The 19,946-nt window shown below is 42.1% G+C and overlaps 3 protein-coding genes across 3 annotated transcripts in view; all 3 read right to left on the bottom strand.

Annotated features, from left to right (window-relative positions):
• Nucleotides 1-2,533, bottom strand: part of mpp2b (MAGUK p55 scaffold protein 2b) — a 47,400-nt gene extending 44,867 nt beyond the window's left edge. Inside the window, exon 1 of the mRNA XM_084342416.1 lies at nucleotides 2,191-2,533. The gene's annotated coding sequence lies outside the window, so the exon portion shown is untranslated. The remainder of the gene's footprint in view (nucleotides 1-2,190) is intronic.
• A 114-nt stretch (nucleotides 2,534-2,647) lies between these two features.
• Nucleotides 2,648-6,605, bottom strand: pyyb (peptide YYb). Its single transcript, XM_084341845.1, has 4 exons — nucleotides 6,425-6,605; nucleotides 6,008-6,195; nucleotides 3,792-3,872; nucleotides 2,648-2,965 (listed from the first exon to the last, which is right to left on the bottom strand). Exons 2-4 carry the CDS (start codon nucleotides 6,193-6,195, stop codon nucleotides 2,941-2,943), a joined length of 294 nt encoding a protein of 97 aa, XP_084197971.1. The 5' UTR covers nucleotides 6,425-6,605; the 3' UTR covers nucleotides 2,648-2,940.
• A 6,796-nt stretch (nucleotides 6,606-13,401) lies between these two features.
• Nucleotides 13,402-19,725, bottom strand: tut1 (terminal uridylyl transferase 1, U6 snRNA-specific). The gene is made up of 10 exons (XM_084342862.1): nucleotides 19,496-19,725; nucleotides 18,610-18,800; nucleotides 18,249-18,455; nucleotides 17,741-17,855; nucleotides 17,507-17,634; nucleotides 17,177-17,403; nucleotides 16,967-17,076; nucleotides 15,580-15,702; nucleotides 15,041-15,133; nucleotides 13,402-14,938 (listed from the first exon to the last, which is right to left on the bottom strand). Exons 1-10 carry the CDS (start codon nucleotides 19,569-19,571, stop codon nucleotides 13,815-13,817), a joined length of 2,394 nt encoding a protein of 797 aa, XP_084198988.1. The 5' UTR covers nucleotides 19,572-19,725; the 3' UTR covers nucleotides 13,402-13,814.
• Between the last annotated feature and the right edge of the window lie 221 nt (nucleotides 19,726-19,946).

The raw sequence follows: 19,946 nt of genomic DNA, 5'->3' as shown, positions 1-19,946 counted from the left end.
TAACTTCTCTCGTGCTGGCAGAGAACATTTGAATACTTCCTCTGTAGTAATAAAATGCCCTCACAGTGCAATGATATAAAGCATTCGACAGAAAAGACGAGATCATAGACATCTGAACAACATCCATAAGCACCAGATGAACTTGTACAAAAGATTACAAACTTAACATTAGGCAAAACAGATGGATATCCAGTTATGTCAATAATCATCACAAATCAAAGAGTCTCTGATGTTTCCTTGTCAGAGAAAACTTATCAAGTTTGGCTTTGATCTAGGTTACATTTAAAATGCTCACCTTAAAGCAACAACATGCAGAAATTGGCATTTTGTGTGATTTGGCGCCCCCCACAGTTTCTGAGAGCAACACCACTGTCGTAAATTCAAATCTCAGGTCTGTAACAATGCTGTTTTTACCACTAGCACATTTGGCTACAGCGAGTCAAACCAAGCCACGCTGATTTGCTTTTCCATCACTAGTTTTACCGCGCTGAATTGAGCCGCGCCGCGCTCCGGAGTAGGGCCCAGCCAAGCAGGCCGCTGTGACGTTGTACCATTAAACTGATTTCGAAGCTGTTATTTTAAGGTAAAAAGTTACATAATGTTGCTCTAACCTCACAATTGTACAGTGATAATATAGGCCTAACACTGGTGGATGAGTAAAAACTATGACACAATGTATGGAAGTGGAAATAAAGCATTCTTTGAGAGGCAAAATTAGTGCTTATGAAGAAATCTGGGGACATTTTACCCATTAACTAAGAAACAGCTTGTTGGTGCTTAAACTAACTGTATACCGTGCAAGGGATTTAAAATGAATGAATATTCAACAGGAGATGAACCTAATGAGAAAATGAGGGAAGGAGGAGGGAAAGGGCTCGCCACATTAAGCTGCTTATGTAAATATTAGGGATGCACAATACGGATTTATTTCAGTCGATACCGATACAGATGAGTCACATTAAACATAAAACGTTTCTGCACACCTGAGGGTAAGAAAAGCTAAGATGTAGTGAGCAGAGATGGATGATTTAATTTTCCGCAGCTCTAATAAGATTTGTTGTGTTAAAACTTGAGACTTTTCCCTCCCCGGGGGAGTCGTCTTCCTCTGAAACTGTGAATAAAAAAGTCCTAACCAGACATGATTGTGACAAGAGCCTTCTTCTTCTTTGTTTATTGTTTGACCACAAACCAACTCTCGAGGTGCAAACAGCCACCTACTGCTGTAAATGCTGCATTTGTTAAGTCAATGAAAGCAACTGGGCAATTTCACTGATACCGATAAATAGCCGATAATAAAGATCAGACCGATCCACGGTATATTGTGCATTCCTAATAAATAAATTAGGAAAATATTTTTCAGAAAATAAAATATAGAAAATAAAATATAAATCATAGCTACTAAATGGCTGGAAGCATAAAGACGGCTCCTTTGCAATTTCTGGGGGGTGAAAGTTTAGAGCGAATGTAGAAAACATACATCTAAGTAGCTTAAATCTAAATTTAACCATTTTTTTATGTATTTATTTGATGTTATTTTATTATAATTTTTTTTGTATAAACTGTCACGATGAATCCCTCTGACCAAAACATAGTGTGTATATTTAAATCCTAGAGGAACAGGGTAGCTCCCTCTCATGTCATGTTTATTTACCTACATGTCAGACACTCATCAACACACCTGCCCTTCTATTGGACGGTGCGCGTCCCCAATGTGTGGGCATGCGCAATGGCACTGAACAGGTGCACGACGTCCACCATCAACATTATCATCCTCTTAATTCATCTCCAGCCACTCAAACGAGGTCTACATTATCTGTAAGATAGGCTGTCAGGGTCAGGGTTGTGCTCCCCGGGTTTAATACAGGTGCCACAGTAAACAGCCGGAGGGAGGCTAGCTTCATTAAAAAACTGCATGTGGCTGCTGATTGAGACAAACGCACGGCGGTAATGCGTAGCTGTCTCGTGCTGAATGCGTTGAGAGAGGAAAATGCTTGACGACATTAAACAATAAGTGTTTTTTTTAATGTCGTCAATAACATTTAATCTCTTCTGGAGCTCTTACTTTCCCAGGAGAGATGAGTGCGTGTAGCAGCGTCCACCTGGCGGGTGTCGGAGGTGTGCTACGTCCCTGCTACATTAAACACAACGTCCCCTCGGCGATAACAAGCAGCTAGAGGTAGAAGCGCTCACCTGCCCGGTCACCTTTTATCCGGATGCCTCTTCGGGGACTGGCTGTGAGGTATCTCCACTCGGCAGGTCCACTTGAATGTGTGCAGTCACTTTGACGGCAGCCCGGAGCCAGCGGCAGCCCACACAAACTGCTATCTTTAAACGAGACCTCACCTAAAACGCCTCCCGCGCTCTTACAAATAGCTCCATTGATTAAAAAACAGTGTGTTAGCTGTTGCTGGTCGCCAAGAGGGTGTCCCGGACGGGGTTTTGTGGTGACAAACGCGCCTTTTTGGGCTGGTACCCCCCGTGTGAAGTTGAAGCGTGTCCGCGGTGCCGTCGATATGAACCCCGAGCAGCAGCAGCAGTAACACACTGACTCTGTCCAGCGCGTCTCCTGGTGATACAGTGACATCTAGTGGCGAGAGGAGCAGGTGCAGCCGGCGTTTAATGGATGACAAATGAAGACCAGAGCATGTGTGTGTCTACTGAATACCTTTATTCCACTCAATTATTGTAAACTGATTGATTTTTGATACAAATTATTTACATTTTTTATTTTTTTGGCCAAAGAACTGATAGTTGTACTGAGAGAGAGGAAGACAAACAGAGAGATTTTCATGCACAATAACTAATCAAATATGGAGCGTCACAAAGTCCAGTGCAGGTTGTATGTGGAGAGTCCCAGGGTTTTCTGATCGTTGGTGAATCAAAGGATCGGAGGGGGTGAGGATCGGGGGGGGTCAGGATGAGGGTTAACAAGGGGCTCATTTACCACTGATCACCATAGTCTGAGCTGTAAGACAAGAGAAAGTTAGTAGTTAATTAACCAAGATTTACACTTGTTAGTTAGATTTCAAGACTTCTTTTTAATCTGTAACTTTCCACTCTCCTGCTTTTTGCTTTTGTTGTCTTTTTAATGAAATTTTAACATATTTCCACGTCTCTGTAAGGCACTCAGAATTACCTTGTGTCCGAATGGTGCTTTATAAATGAACTTGCCTTGACTCATCCTAATATGAGGTGGGTACAAGCTCTGACAGATTACCAGTTACCATGCTATTGTGACATAACAATGACATGACAATCAAACTGTAAATCCACAGAGACATGGGGTAAAAGGAAAGGTAAAAGGGTACAAAAACAAAAGAAACAACTTAAACAGCAAGTAATCCTTCTGTGGTAAAGCTTACAGGTATAAAACAATTTATTGGCTGAAAATGTTTTTTACACTCCAAAGCAGGGCTGCCCAACGTAAGGCCCGCAGGCCAAAGTTGGCCGGCCTCAAGGTTCAATTCAAGTTTCAGTTTTGGCCCTCATGGGGAAAAAGTTTGGGCACCTAAGCTCTAAAGATTCAGTGTAGACAGCAGGAAAAACTATAGTAATGTGTTTTGATCTCAAACTGTTATTGGAAGAAGAGACACTGATTTGCTTTAAACTGAATGTTCCTTATTTGTAATGACAAGCTAAATCGCTTAAAGATTAAAGATAGATTAAATATTCAACATTGGCATCATTCTTTGCTCAGTTAGTACTGAGGAATGTCCACCAACTTCTATTTTAGGAACACATTTTAGTATAAAATCGGTGTCTTTTGATTAAACTGGACATGTTTCTCTCACCGTGGTTCAGCGTCTTGGTTGGAATCAGCGCCGAACAGCAGCCATGCCATCGCCTGCTCGGGGGTTGACCTCTTCCCATACCTGCAGAAAACGAAACACCAGCATGTAACAACTGCGACTAAATATTATCAGTTGTCATTCATGTGAAACCAGCGGTCACTCAGTCAGCGATTGACTGGCTGCTCTGGTGCTGCGACCCCATCAGCCTGGCTATGAATTTCAACTATGAGACATATTTTCTTTTGAAGAATCATCACACCCTGTTGAGTGCTGCTTCTCCCTTCAGTCTCAATCACAGAGTGGTTGAGCAATTATCTGAGAGAAAAGGAGAATTTTCAGGTTCACTGCAGAGTATCCAATAAGGCAAACACTACAAGCTCCTCCGACTTTGTCTTTTTAAGTCTCTTTACTGAAATCAATGTCTCGGCCACTGGAGAGTAAACCTGCCTTTGTTTGAGGCACGAGGGCATGAGCCCAATGACATATCCAGCCTCTTTAATTACAGAGCAGGAGAGTCACTGATGAGACTCTACTCAGCTTCCACCGCAGGAAAACTCGACACCCACTGGTTTCTCACAACTGAAACAACATAATTCATTAAAAAATGGACAGAATTGTAATCTTGTCCCCATTTTAGTTGAAAGAAAACACTCAGAACCTTGAGGGTTCCTCTGTGCTCCATCTAAAAGTCCCTAAAATAAATTTAAATATTGAATCTTCTGTCACAATCTGGTCTTAATTTCCCACCTAGTAAGTAAGAAAAGGAAGTTATTCGGGATGCTGGTGTTGCAGCATGTCTCTTACAGGATTTGGGGTCACAGTGGAGCCATTACAGGCTTGTCTGGTCTGAACCTTACATACCCATCTGAGGAAAACCAGACTCCTCTCCCCTGCCTCATTATTTCTTATAACAAGCACAGCAATGCATTGTAATGAAAGTATAATGAGCCAAGATTTCTCTTCAGCTTGCCCAAGAAGGGCTCTTGAACAGTCGTCATTTAAGGCAGAGAGTGGGGCCTTATATGAGTGACGTCAGGGCTCGTCCCCCATGTGGATATCCTTGCTAACTTGTCCTTCAGTCAGAGACTTAATCCCCTCACATCAGGGGAGGTGGACGACCTGCCTGACCCAACCACAGGATGTAAAAGTACCAAATCACTGCAAGTTCTTCAGCACTAGTAAGTCTGTTTTTTTTTCAGTTTTTCCAGGTGATATTTGCATCTGAAGAGAAGGGACACGTCTCAGAAACTCATTCGCACGATCTTTAGAGTGAAATCATATTAAATAATTCAGATGTGTCCTCCCAAGGGGCAAGGCTTTATTTTGAAAAGGTAGGTAGAGCTCGGCCGAGGAGTGTCGCAATATCGCGATATTCACGATAACCGCGATATTGAAAATTTAAATATTGATATAGTGGTAATGATACACATTCAGTATGATAATATCGTCGGAATAATACAGAGAAGATGTTTCGATGTGATAGTAATTGGGTTTTTTTGTGCACTTTCTTTTAGAGTTATGGTTACAGACTCTCTGTGACAACTCTAACTTGACCATTACCTGATTTTTGGGGCTGATGTCAATACCAATATGAGGGAGTAAAAAAATCTTATATTGATACACAGGCTGATATATATTTTTATTTTTTTGCAATTAACCCCTCAAACGTGGTTATGGGGGCATTATATTTACCGTTTAACAATAAATGTTGTCTCAATGACACCAGGGCACCGAAACAACAAACTTCACCTGAAACTGAATCATTCTAAATTATCCAAATAATCTTTATTTGCATTATAAAATAATTTATATATCAGTCTGGCTTTAGTCTTAGGGCTCGGTGTCCAAATAGCAAAATATCATTTTTATACAGTATTTCACCACACAAGCACCTCATCCTGATGCCCTGCCAGTGCTTTCCAGCCAAAGAAAACTGCTGTACGGAAACCTTATGTTGTTTTGTATTTTAGCTATTGCATTGTTTTATATCAATTAATTTGATTTATGAAAAAAAAAAATCCTCACTTGCATTTTTAAGTCATCCTGCTTGAGGTGCCCCTGTCAATGTAAAACCACAATCTACGCCCTTGGATGCACATTAAGTGTTGATTAAAGATTTAATCACAAAGTGTTTAAAACTTTCCTACGAGTTTTAAATAATTAAAAATGTAATACAAAATTTAAATTGTGAGTGTAGTCCGGTCAGCCTGACTCACCTCTGCCTGGTGATGAGGTTGACGTAATGCCGGACGGCCGCGTGGTACTTGGCCCAGTCCTCCGGAGAGGCGTTGCTGGCCGGGCTCTCCGGTTTGGGCGGGTAGGCGTCCGCGAAGCTGCTCAGACACACCAGGAGGCAGACGACCAGGGCTGCGAGCATCATCCACGATCTGAACAGGTTGGCCATCTGAGGAGGAGGAGGAGGAGGAGGAGAGACACCATCATTTCACTTGAGCATTTTCAATTCTTGTGCTTGGAATTAAAAAAACTTTGTTGAAGTCATAATACGTCGCATCAACAGTTAAAATATAGATTCCTTGGCATTAAATTGATCACATTACGCGCAAAAATCTCTCCAGGATGCGGTCAGAAATCTGTGCGTAAAGTGCGTAAAAGTAAGAAAAAGTCAGACTTACTTTGTGACAGTTGTGTGGTGGTGCTGGAGTCAGTGCTGCTGTGCTGCTCCTGTCTTCTGCTGTGCTCTCGGTTCACAGGGTTATATAGTGTGGGATGGATACCTGATGCGCACTGACTAACACTTAACCACTCCCCCTCCTCCCGCAGCAGCCTGTGGAGGGGGGACTTATCTCTGCAATTTCAATATTTGACATTTAGCTGAAGTCTGAAGTTTATTTTGAAGTAATTGCACACAGAAGCATGCACTCAGCTTTTCAAAATAAAGCTTGTTGGCCTGTTCTGTTGTTCAGGAACTTAAAATGTAAAGAGTTTAATGTTTCGCCATCTTATAGAAGTTTTTATTTGCGGCACATCACCTGCGCGTGATTATAAAAATGAAAAGACAAACAGAAACCTGCTGGATTCTTATTGCATCCTGCTGTTTCAGCACCACCAACAGCTACCAAGAGCCCATGAAACAGTTTCTTCACATTCATTGTACGCCTGGCCCCTCTCAGTATGTTCTCCATCAATATGTGATGTAACAATCCTGTAGGTGAAACTGTCTCTGATGCCAAAAGGAACAAGTGGGTGAGAGAGACGCGCAGATAACCTCAGAATGTTGTAGAGAGCGCAGATTTGCAAAAGAACAGACACAAAGTCCTTTCTCTGGCCACTCCTCCGTCTTAAAATGGCTCAGACCGGAGTGAAGAAACCACAACACAACACCATCAGAAAAAATAACACACACTTGAAATGATGGCCTGCGCAGCACTTCAGAAGCCAACAATCAGAGAGAGGTGAGATGACCTGCTGACATGCAATGAACCAGCTATCACAGTCAGCAGTGATCTATTGATCACCTTTTCTGTTGCCGGACATTTTCTGCAATTTTCAAGAGTATTTAAAGCCGCTACAAGGAACGTTGATATTTTCCTGATTTGGAGGAGCTGTGGGCAAACATAGTGTTTCAACCGTCAAAACCACAAAAGTCTGCATGCTGTGGGAGAGTGTTAGGGCCAGGGGGGAGGAAAAGAAAATGAGAGGAGGAAGGTTTTTCTTTTTCATTATGCACTTCAAGAAAAAAGTCGAAAATGTGCACGTGTGTCCTTGTCTGTGCGTGAACATACTTTCTTCCCATGCTCAGCACACAGAAATGCAGTATCTCAAGCCCCTCCATTGCCTCTATGTAGACATCTAATTCATTGTGTCTGGAGGGTGTTTGGTAACCTCAGAGCGGCTATCTCTTCACATTCTGTTGGTAATTTTAGTTAATTTTTGAATGTTTGAAACTAAAACTGACATATTGCACCTTTAAACATCTGTTTTTACAATAATTTGCCTTTTAATGTACCATCAACAGGGGCAGCAAGGAGTGCTTGATCATATCAAATGAAAATGTCTTACTTTGTTGAAGATATTTCAACACACATCGTGTGTTAAAATACAAAGTGAGGTTTCCTCTGCAAAATCTAAAATGCCAAGTTTACATGCAGTCTGTACTGAATATTCACATGGCAGTGATGCCACCATGAATGACAGGCACATTAATTAGTTTTTGCTTCTTTAAAAAAAAAAGAAAAAAATGAATTAGGGTGAATTTCTTGCAGTGCACAGAGAGTGTTGTAATCAGAGTCGTCCTATTGTTTTATTGACTCCAATCTACTCTGTGCATGGGTAGTTAATGAACAAACACATTCATCTCTGTGCAGCCACCAAAATTACTTTCCACACCACAGACATGCGCTCATTTAAAACTCTTTGACAACTTTTTCTTTAAAGAATGAACACAATTAAACTGTCAGGAACTTTACAATTCATTCCTTAATGTACACATGTATCATATCTAGGAATGATGTAGCCTAACTTGTTCAACCATCAGCCCCGTCACCTTTGGCCTTCTACGCACTCAGCACTCCTGCATGTATTATTCAGATGGTGATGAAGCCATTAAAATGGTCTGGAGGTAGAGGTCATCCACAAATCAATAATGCAATTGTGTTGCACACACTACAGTAATCCCCTTATGATTGAGTGAAATGATTCATAGAGGTGCCGCTGCATCAAAACATCAATTTTATTACGCTGCCTTTTCAAATTCATATCACCGCAGAGATTTTGAGAGTGGGCATGACGCTGATAGGACATGAGCACACACTCGCTGGCAGACGCTGTGTACACGAATACCTTTCAGGCCTCAAGTGCTGACAGTCTAATGTAATCGGTCACATTTATGACCGTCGCGGCGGCTCCTGTTTATCTCGGATCTTCACGGTCTGCTGTTCAGTTCATGACGCCTGAAGTCGTCGCTTATCCGACAGTGCAAGTGCAGTGATCTGTGTTTGTGTGTGTGTGTGTGTGTGTGTGTGTGTGTGTGTGTGTGCAAATGCTGCTGGGTTTCTGCTACTGCCCATATCTATGCACACAGGATGGAGATGTGCAGATTGCATGGCAGTGACATCTGGAATAAATGTTTTATTTTCTCTGCACTTTCCATTGTTTGATTGTGAAATTCTGAGTTGTTGTTGACATTATCCACTTCATTGCAGAGAGTTAGATGAGCGGATTGATACCACTCGGACACTAAGAGCCGTGACATTCTTCTCATTTAACTCTCCACCATAATAAGCATATATCTAATATCATATAAGGTTGAAATCCTCCTTTAAACTCATCACACACAATCATATCCTTTCATGCTTGGGAGTATTTTATTTATTTGTAATGAACTGTCTCCAGAAAATTCAGATGTATATTTACGTCACTATTATAAAGTGTGGATCCGTTATTAGCAACATATTGTACAAATGTATCTGGAGCAGCTTTAATAATCTTTTTACAGCCCTGCTTTATAACATTAGTGTCAGCCGTGTATTAGATCATGGATGAATCAAAGAAGCTGTCACGCTGCCATGTAACATAACAACACACCCTCCCTGGGGAAGTCATGACTCCTCTCATGTGCCGTATGGAGTTGTAAAAAACAATGGTTTTTCCTTCGTCTGTTCCCTAAGCCCTTGTCAAAAACACAACTTGATTTGGGCATAAATCCCCACTGACAGCCTCCCCGGACCTGCTGCTGATAATAAACAAGCAGTTAAAGCGTATATGACCGCGCAATAAAGGCTGTAAGTGGATTGTGGTATTACACATTGATTGCACTGACCGTTTCTGAGCAATTATTGTCCCATAATTCAAACTGATATTGGGGGGGACTGTTGGTGTGCTGCAGCTTTTGCACCCAAATGACATCCAAAATGATGCATGATGGAACCTGAAATGGAAAATCATGGCTTTTAACAATCTGATAAGTTGGGAAAAATAGCAGCTATTAAAACATGAATTAATCTTCTTCCATTCAGGTGAACTGATCCACTCTGCTGTATCCGCCCATTCCCCACAGCTAACAGTGGCTATCCTGAACATTTAGTTAATTCCACTTCAGCAGTCAACCTCTCTGGCCATAAAAGGCAATGGCAAGAAACAACAATATGCACAAGAAAAACTCATTAGCCATCTCCTGTGTTTGTAGGTAAACACCGAGGAGGTAACGGCCACCAGATAAGGGAAAGGGCAGACAGTTCAAGTTTTCACAGTCCAATAAACCCCGGCTAATGCTCTCCTGAGGAGCAGTTTGGGCTCCTACAGAGGGGAGAAGTGTTTGAGTTGCCATCAAGGCCGAGATAATGGGACCAGGAGGAGGCTACTGATTTTCAGAACTTTTCCTCTCATCTTCTTGAGTTTTACCAACTTTTCCCGCCCAGGCTGCTGCTAATGATGCCTGTGGCAATGTTGGATAAGATGTAGAAAATGTCTAACTTTTACTTTTTAGGGAAATCTACTTACTGTAGGCATCTGACTGTGCTCCTCCAACGAGCTCTAAAAGCTTTTCCTCTTGAACCCGTCTCCGCCATTTCCATTTGCATGACACACGCCGCCTAGTCCAAACACAAAAGGACGATTACGAGCACAAAAGTCCATTCTGGTGTAAGAGCAATCTCCCAGGAGAATGTCTGACTCCTTCCTGCCATCACAGACAGATAGGGGGAAATGATTTTTATTTAGCTTTATCTCCAGAGTGGGGGAGCCACTAATATGAACAGAGTGCTTTTCAGGCAGCCAGGTCTGTTTGCACAGCTCAGGAGAAAGAATGAGCAGGTTGATGGCTGCCTGCTACTACAGTGCGATAATTCATGACCATATAGACGGCTCTGAAAGGGGCCATCGAGTGTCTGTCAGTAGCGCCGCAGTTTGCTCTAGTGAGCTAACAATGACATGTTTTCCTTTAACTTTCATGTTTTGGGGGGCATTAACACAATCAGCTTCTTCATAACAGCAGAGTGAGTGCACGAGTCAGGGCTTCTCGTTTGCTCATTTGGTTTCCAACACAGCGATGCCTCATGTGATTCTCTTTGCCCCCAGAGGACCGAAGCTCCTTGGCCAGCAGCAGCAGCAGCAGCATCACTCAGACCATTTGTCTTTTCTGGAAAGCAGAGCTGACCAATTACAGCAATATCCCACCGGCTGATGTGTTTATGAGCGAGCTGGTGATGGCAGCTTCGGGTAAATCTGACCGATGGTGAGACAGGTGTTAGGGAAGATTTGAGTCAGAGCACGTTCTCAAAGTCGCTACAAGTTTCGGGAAGCCGGCGTTTTATTTGTGTATAAATATTTTAAAGGTGCACTATGTAGTTAGGGGGAAGAGATTGTAATCACAAGAGAAAGATCTTCATTTACTGTTTTTTTTATGACTAAACAGACTAAATAAAGAAACTCTCTTCGTTCCCATGACTTAATAAACAGCATAAACAAACTGAATTTAAAGGACAACACAATTTCATACTGTTTTACTTTGTTTATATGTGGCGGACCCTGCCACCTTTCTAGCTTCAAACAGTGTTCTGGGGACCTTATTTTCCTCTGAGAACAGCTTGTTTATTCAATTACGGAAAAGATTATTATGTCTGAGTTTGTACTTTTACCTCATTAATATTTAAATAGTTTGAATTTCTTCTCCAAAACTACAAAGTGCCCCTTTAAAGATGAAGTCACTCTCCACATTCTAGGCATCAGATTATCCGGAGAGGCTCATGAGTACATTTGCCGTTATTCGCAGCATCGCACTGCAAAACAAGATGACATCATACTAGATCTGACTCAATGTGTTTGTGCGTCACAAACAACTTGACAGACGCTGTAAACAGCAGATATTGCCCGCAAGCTGTGGAGATTTCAGCTCTCAGGGGTGTTGACTCAGGATCTATTCCCAATGGATACCAATTACACAAAACATGAAACTGGCTATTTTCTCTCCTTTCTGGGGAATTCTAAATGAATACTAGGCTCTCTGGTGCGAGAGATGTAATGCACATACCAGTGCCCACCAGAATCAATGCTTAAAGTAATTAAGAGTCAGTAATTACAGCAAATGAGTTACATGTTACTGAAGTGATTGGTCATCAATACCTAATGAAACGTTTCTCATTGTTTTCCAGGATGTCACGTGTCTCTGTCCATCTTTATGAAGATTTTACAACAGCTTTATTTTCTTGATAAAGGAAAATAGCTTGTTACCAGAATAACTGGTTTGGTAACAGTAATGGTTTGTTTTCTTGTTGGAAGCCAACAGCAAACACACCCCAAGTGTGATATCAATCACTCTGATCCTCTGGCTTAGAGGTGTGTGTATGTGTGTGTGTGGCCATATATCAGCAGTACCTTTGAAAAACAAGAGATGGTGATATTGGAGTAGCCTGAAGTGCAGGTGAAAGTAAATGGCCGATGTTCAAGTGATACGCCATCGAAACCTAAGAAAAATTACCACACAAATGAGAGTAGTATGGTGGCCCAGCTAGCCATGGCATGTTCATCTTATTTTTGCATTTTAGCATGGAAACATTTGCCAATTAGTAATATACACATACAAATGCTGGAATGGCATTAGAATGGAATAATTCATGGATCTTGGTGAAAAAAATTAGGCGTATTTCGATGGCTGGTATCTATGAGCGAGTACAATCTGATGTTGATCCTAGATGTGGTGAGCTTAAATTATGGTTTAGTTGTTATGGGTGGTTTAAAATGTGTGATACAGGGCTATCGAGTCTGATATTGCATTAGGCTTGATTGAATCGAAAGGGACTGTTTGGCCTTGGCGGAGGTATGCATTCTACTGAGTGCAATTCTTACTAAAGTTTTAAGCTACAAGCATGCGTCAGCAACTCTCCAACATCGGTGTGTGTTACTCCACTACCTCTTCTCTACAGTCTGGAACAAAGACCAGACCAACACCGCTTTCCAAAAAGCCGTGCCGCTAACATGGTTAACGAATAAATATTTTGTTAAGATTCTATTTGTTTGAGTACAGACATAATGCAATATTTACCTTTCTGTTATTAGCCGAACAAAAATTAACTACGAGCAATACTTTGGCCCAAAATATACTTTTTAAAAAACACTGTTGCTTATTTGATTTGGCAATAAACTTTGGAGAGGTTATATATTTACTACCTAAGACGACATCATGATTTCTGCTTAACCACAATTGCATCATGTCTTTGGGCTATACACCAGTTTTATCTTTAATTTCATGACCAAAACAAACATCCTATCTGCAGTGCAAACCTACATCAGGATTAACATGAAGTAAGCCATCGCAAATGTCTTGATCATCGCAGCCATCTCCATCCTCCGTAGCCTCATCTCACCTGCCGGCCATCTGTATTTCCCTTTAAAAGTGAGATGAACGATGTTAATCAGCACATGGGAGCTCTGTGCATCCCTCAGCTCCTGCTCGTCCTGCTATAATAAAGCAGTCTGCCTGCCAGAGTAATTACTCTCATCTGTCTCAGTCGTATGAGCAAAGACCCGACTGGATAAAAGCTCTGCTCAGTGGCTTCGTTCTGGCAGCCAGCGATACGAGTTGAACCAAGGCGTCGAACCAAAACCTGCAACTTTGTTACACTACAATTACAAAGCACAACCACTGTATACAGAATGAGTGTTTTACAAGGACTTTTTATTCATTTGTAGACAGAATCAGATGCTGTGTACACAAAATGTCTGCCACTGAATTTTCCCTTTAAAGCCTCGTTTTTTTAACAGAAATGTACTAAAATCAAGCCGTGTTTCAAAACATAAAAAGTAGGCTTAATCAGGAAGTCTTACTCTGAAACAAACTCGTAACTACAAATATACAGTATACATGAAAACACTACAAACTTGACGTTCGGACAAAGCCCATATTTACAAATATTATAATAGATGCCTGGTCAATATAAAGCCACAGTCTGGCTCTCATGTCCAACTCTCAAGGGATAATACAAGTAGCAGTAATCGCATCTTTGATTCAAAACAAACAAAACACAAAATTATTAGATTTAACAGAGAAATCTGAAAAAGGTCCCCGTTTCAAGTGCTCCCCACGTCTTTCTCCAGCAATGTTTCCACCATCTTCGGCAAGAAGGCTTCAAGGAAATGGAAGAAGTCTTGAAAAACTCCTGTCTGGTCACTGGTTGGCTCGAACATGAGTACTGCCTTTGTGCTTTCTGTCTCACCCACCATCTGGGCCTGGACCTTGACCTCCAGGGGCTCTTTGAGCTCCGGCTCTTTTTCAATGATGTGATCTGTGACCTGGGACTCCAGCTCCACACAGCTGCCCTCTGGCCTCGAGTCTGTATCTTTGCTCAGCTCCCTTCTCACTTTCCTCCTCCCGGCCCACACTATGTGCTTGAGCACACAGATCCAGTGAGGGAGCCCAGGCTTTCCCTTTTTCGCCAGCCTTGGCTTTTTGCCTTGAGGCGACACAGAAGTGTCACTGCCAGAGGATAGCGGCCTCTTGGCACCTAGCACAGCTGTGCCCAGAGGGCTGGCTTCGATTTGGGATTCAACACTGTCATAGCTGTCATTTATTGATGTGTTGAGGGAAGCTGAGGAAGTCTCCATTCCCTCAGCGGAAACCTCGCCAAAGACGGCGTCTGTGGAGGGAGTGAGGTGACACCTCAGAACACTTTGGAAGACTCCCTCCACAGCAGAGCAAACCTTCTGAAACCACAGCAGCCGGAAACCATCTCCCGCCATGTGCAGCTGATTACGCAGCCCTTCAGGGAGCGACGCTGATTTGAAGGGGATACTGATGGTCAGCTGCTCGGTTTTGGTTTGCGAGATCTCCCCGTGGGGGGTGAACAAGCGCACCAGCCCCCAGGACTTCCCCTTGGCGGATTTGCGCTGGTACTGCAGGCTACGGCAGTATTTCTCTGCCTCCTGGCACTCCCTCTGGAAGCTGCGATGGGAACGCTCGTTCAGGTTTCCGGCTACATTGTGGGACAGCTCAAAGGGGTCTAAGAGATTTAGGGGGCCCAGTTTGGGACCATGGTGAGGGCTCTTGGTTGGTTCTCCCTCTTCCATGGCCTGCTCCTCTTTACTGTGGATGAGGAAATCAGTGATTGGGAGTGCACGGCCCTCCCTGACAGATATGACACTACTGGCAAAATCAAACTTAGCATAGAAGGAGAAGAAGCCAGCGAGCAGGGTGCCTGGATGGAGAAAACATACATGTACGTTGAGAATGGTGATGCTGGCATTGTATTAAGACGTATGGATCACTCATTTCTCTTGATTAAATTACTTTTACTTACAGAGGTCCTGTTTATTCTTGCTTTGGGGCACAGCAATAGGCTGACTAGGGAAGGTGCAGTTCCAGCCCTCAATCACACACTCTTCTTCCTCACCTGCACAGAGGTGAACACATAACATTTAACAAACAAGTTGCCTTATAGCGTATCTTTGAAATGACAGAAAACCTGGCAAATGAAATTGCCATTTTAATAGCACAGGGCTAACGAAATGATTTACAATACTACGATAGCGAGACCCTCTCCTACGAAAAGATTCATTCTTAAGTGGAAACAAACTGGTAATTTAAGAGAATTTGCCCACACACAGAGTGGAACAGATGGTCTTACATGGCAATTATCTGGGCTAATGATGAAACCTCACAAACATGTACCTCATAATGAACAGGTGGCACTCATCAGGCTGAAACAAGCTATTTATGACAAATTTGTGCAGTTAAAAGGGTTCGGCGAATCCAACGTTGAACACTGAAACCTCACAGAAAAAAGTGTGAAGATGTTCTTGCATGAGGGGTCAAGTGTAGGAGCAATGCAGCACTTACAGGCCATGTGTTTGAGCTGGTCCACTGTGGGGAGGACGGGAGGTTCACAGTTTTGCAGGAAGAAGATGATCAGCAGTGTCAGAGCGTAGTTGTTGAGCAGGGGACCGGCACCACTGGGATTACCTACACGTCACAACGCAAATGTGCTAGCGTTGTTATTATCTGACAGGATGAAGCCAAGATTAGTGCAATGCTATACAAGTGTATAAATAGTATAGAATAAAGTCGACATCTTTGTCAGGGTGTGGAGGAGCTTTTGTAGCATTGACTTGGTTCTCTGGTTTCCTTCCTAGAAATTCAAGTATAAAATGCTAAAATGGGTCGCCAAATATACTTGGGTGGTTGTAACTGTACCTGGGCAGTTCACCCAAGTAAAATATATGTGTGGGAAACACTGGCATTACACTGACGTTAAAGGGCCTCTATGCCTGTATTTATTTATTTATTTTATTTATTTGTTTATTTCGGGCATGTCAGTTAGATCAATCATCACACATCATCTTAGCTTAAATCATACAATACACATGACCAAAAGGGAAAGCGGGAGAAGCAAAAGCTTATCTAGACCCGCCCCCGTAAATACATGTACATGTGTATACAATAACTGCTGTACTTGTACAATAGTTTAGCCCTTTGCAATCAACAATTATTAAGCCAGTGTGACCAGCATGGTTCCTCTTTGCGTGTTAACAATGCTATGTTGACCAGTGGAAAGGGGATAACATAATTCAGCAAAGTAACCCTTGATCTGCCAGCAATGATCCAATCACATCTTTCTTGACATCTCAATCAACATTCCCTATCGCCACTTAGAACTTTTTATAAAGTCTTAATGATTTTGTTTCACAGTTGTCGTTTTTTGGAACCTGGTGAGTCTTATCCATCACTCCAAAATCTAAAATTCTGGATCACAACAGCAGCCTCAAATGCAACCAAGTCCTATCACGCTTTGCTAATCACTGTGAGTAAGTGCCTTGTTGAAAGCTACACTGGCAGCACGGAGGTTACTGTTCATCAAAGGGAATAAAGGAGAAAGGCCCCAGGAGGAAAGGTAATTAGTCAGCTCTTCAGTGAAGAACACTCCTATAAAGACTTTATTCGTTATCAGGAAACACAGCCTGAATGACTTACAGCACAAAAGGAACTCTGCTTGGGCTTTTTATTTCCATAAAAAAAGGCAGTAAAGGGCTTTGCAAATCAGTGTCTAGACTGATCCCAGCATGAAGATAATGGGCAAGTGAAGCTCTACTGACATCTGCTGACCAAAAGATGAAATAACAACCTAAAAACACATAACCCCAACACTCCCATCTTGAGTTTAAAACAACGGTATCTAGTGAGTTGCTGCTATTTGCTATGCTCTGAGTCGCAAGTCATTTTATCTTACCAGCCATCTGCTTCTGCTTGGCCCAGTAGCGGATGGTGTACACCAGAGGCCTCAGCCTATCCTCCACCCCTGAACACAGCTGGAGGAAGCGGGTGTTCCTCACTGCTAGTCTATTGAGGGAGGATAGAAGAAAGAAAGATGTACAGAATTACATCTCACTGTTCAAGATATAAAAATCACCTTCTCGCCACATCTGGAGACACTACACACCTGTTGTTAATAGTGATGTCCCCCTGCAGGTTAAGCTCGCGGTGATGGAACTTGACTACAGGGAGACGAGCGCTGCTGACCACGTGGACCTTGTGCACGCTGGGGACGCAGCGTCGAAGGATTGCCGCCACAAGTTCCAGGACCTCTGCCGGAGAGGCAGTGGAGATGTCAATATCAGACAGGATGGAGTCCTCAGAGCGGCCGTCGTCTGACATGCCCTCGCCTGCCTGAAGAGAGACAGAAAAGTACAGAGTTGTTTTCCATTTTGGCTATAAATCATGTTAATTAAATGCACCAATTATAGTATGTGTAAAAAAAAAAAAATCAGACCTGTTCTGTGGTGGACTTGGCACGGGCCTGGAACACCTTGGTGTTTTCCAGGTCCAGGAACAGGTCCAAGTCACAGGAGTGGATGCCGAAAGTGTTGACAGATGAACCAAACTGCAGAATCTTGCTTTCTGCAAAACATCAAACATACAGTAGAATCAAAAGTGATACAACAATCTTTTGTACTACTCAAGATTTCAGAAACAGTTGGTCTGTGTGTGTCTTTGCAAAGGTCACCTGGGAAAAACTCCACAAAAACTTCCTGCAGGAGTTGAACCAGCAAACCTCTGGCCTTCTTTTCGTTTTCACCCAGCTGAAATCGCTCTAAAATGAACTGCATCTGTGCATCCACCTGGAGAAGAACGTAGGACAACACCACAGTCCCTTGTTGATTACACACAAACCTGTTATATTAAGTTGATCTATTCTCATTTACTAAAGCTGAAGTCAAAATATATACTAATCTAACAAATATGTACTAATCTGACAGGGAATATGTATCATTTCCTGTATACAAGACAAAAAGTATATCCTTTTTTGTTGTAGGCATATTTATTTCATATTAAACTACACACGTTTATGGATATTAAGTAAGATAAACTGTTGTGTGGAACTCTATTGAGGCTCCACCAGCAGCTCTTAGAGGTTGTAACATTCCTTACTACCTCGTGTATCTCCCATCCTTTCAGACACACACTTCAATGGCTTTCACCAGGGTTTCAAAAAATGGGAACAGGATGCTTACAGACGCCAACTGACACAGCTGAGGTTTGAGACGGTCGAGAGCTTGCTGGAGGTTCTGGTAGTCATTCCTCTTCTTGGGAATCAACTTGAACTCCTTCTTTTCCCGAGATTTGACACGCAGCTTCAAGCCTTTCATCAGATGCTCGACACGGGACAGAGTTGCCTGTACGCCGTCAGTCTCACTGAACTGCACGATGGCGTACACACCCTGTTATGGCAGAATGATACGTCACAGTCAGACAACAATAAGTAGCATCAGTCACTTTATACATGCTGCAAGATGACCGTCAGTACTTTTGATGTGTGGCAATGAGCACTGTCAGGATATGGACATATTTTAATATGAGTTGCATCTCACTGACCTTGTCTTTATCCATGATAACATCTGAGACTTCCCCAAACTGCTGGAAGTACTCAGCTACGTCAGTCTCAGAAATGTCAGGCTTGATGCCGCTGACAAACACACTGTGCTCCTCCTGGGCCTTCCTGGTGGCTCGCACAGTGCTCAGCGTCTTGTGTTTCCGCCCTTTGACATGCTGATCCAAGCTCGGCTCTGCAGGAAATTAAAATATGATCAATACTGCATCTGAAATACTCTTATCAGAAATACCACAGCTTCAAAGACTGTGTCGCTGAAAACGTTCCTAATCTGGCAACACTAAAAGTCACTCAGTGTACAAAGTTATATAAAAACCTTTTTTTTTTTATTTGAGCTGTGTCTTTTTTCTTCATCTTTAAAGGCAGAATCAAAAAAGCAAGATGGCTATATCGTACAATACAAATACAAATGTGTGTTTTAGCGCACTTTTGAACACTTGCGTTGTTGTTTTATATCATATTGGAAAGTTGTGACTGAGAACAATACTCTTTCTATTAGTTAATTTGTATTGTTAATTATAGATATTATTTGGGCGGGGTTTTTTTTTGTCAACTGTGTGGGGTTTTAAGCATCAAACCAATCTGGCAACACGTTTAAAGTAAAAGTAGTACAGCAACTGTATGTAATTCTGGCTGATATGTTTAGCTAACATACCATATAACATTCATACATGACAAATATATCCAAAGCAATAATTAGCCAGTACTATATACAATTGGCGAACTGCTCCAACAACGAATAATATGAAGTCGTGAACTTAACGTGACATTAACTGGAATTATGTTCGCCTGAATTTCTAGTCAGCTAATACTTTTATATTTGGAAACAAACAGAGTTCATTTGACTCGCATGTGGCTAAGTTAGCTTACCGTTTGGTAAGTTGACATTGCACAGAATGCAGTGAAAACCTTTCGGCGTCGTTTTAATGTCACCGCCTGCTTCCATGATGGCAAAACGTAAAATGTGACGATAAAGCGAGAAATAAATGAAGCGCTCAAATCATCAGCAAAGTTTTGGGGCCGACTGGATGTCCATGCGCCTCTCAAATCTCCCTCCAGCGTCTCTTCTGCGTTTGTTTCGAGTCCGTCTCCAAAATGTGTCCGGGTTGTTCTTCTGTTTTATCACCACGTTCCGGTGTAACCTATTTAATGCATTTGCGCTGCAAATAATACAATAATGAGATTATCTGTATCTTTTACTGATACTTCTATCTCACATGTATTACTTTTGGTTATTTTTTTAACCAACTTTTATATTGATATCATTTAGCGACTCTTTAAATGTCTTATTGAACGGATTACATAGCTACCTCCTATTTTT

Source organism: Pagrus pagrus (genome assembly GCF_965226575.1).
Source record: "Pagrus pagrus genome assembly, chromosome: 21".
NCBI classification, from domain to species: domain Eukaryota; kingdom Metazoa; phylum Chordata; class Actinopteri; order Spariformes; family Sparidae; genus Pagrus; species Pagrus pagrus.
The sequence above is the reverse complement of the archived record's forward strand: the minus strand, read 5'-3'. Positions and strand labels throughout refer to the sequence as shown.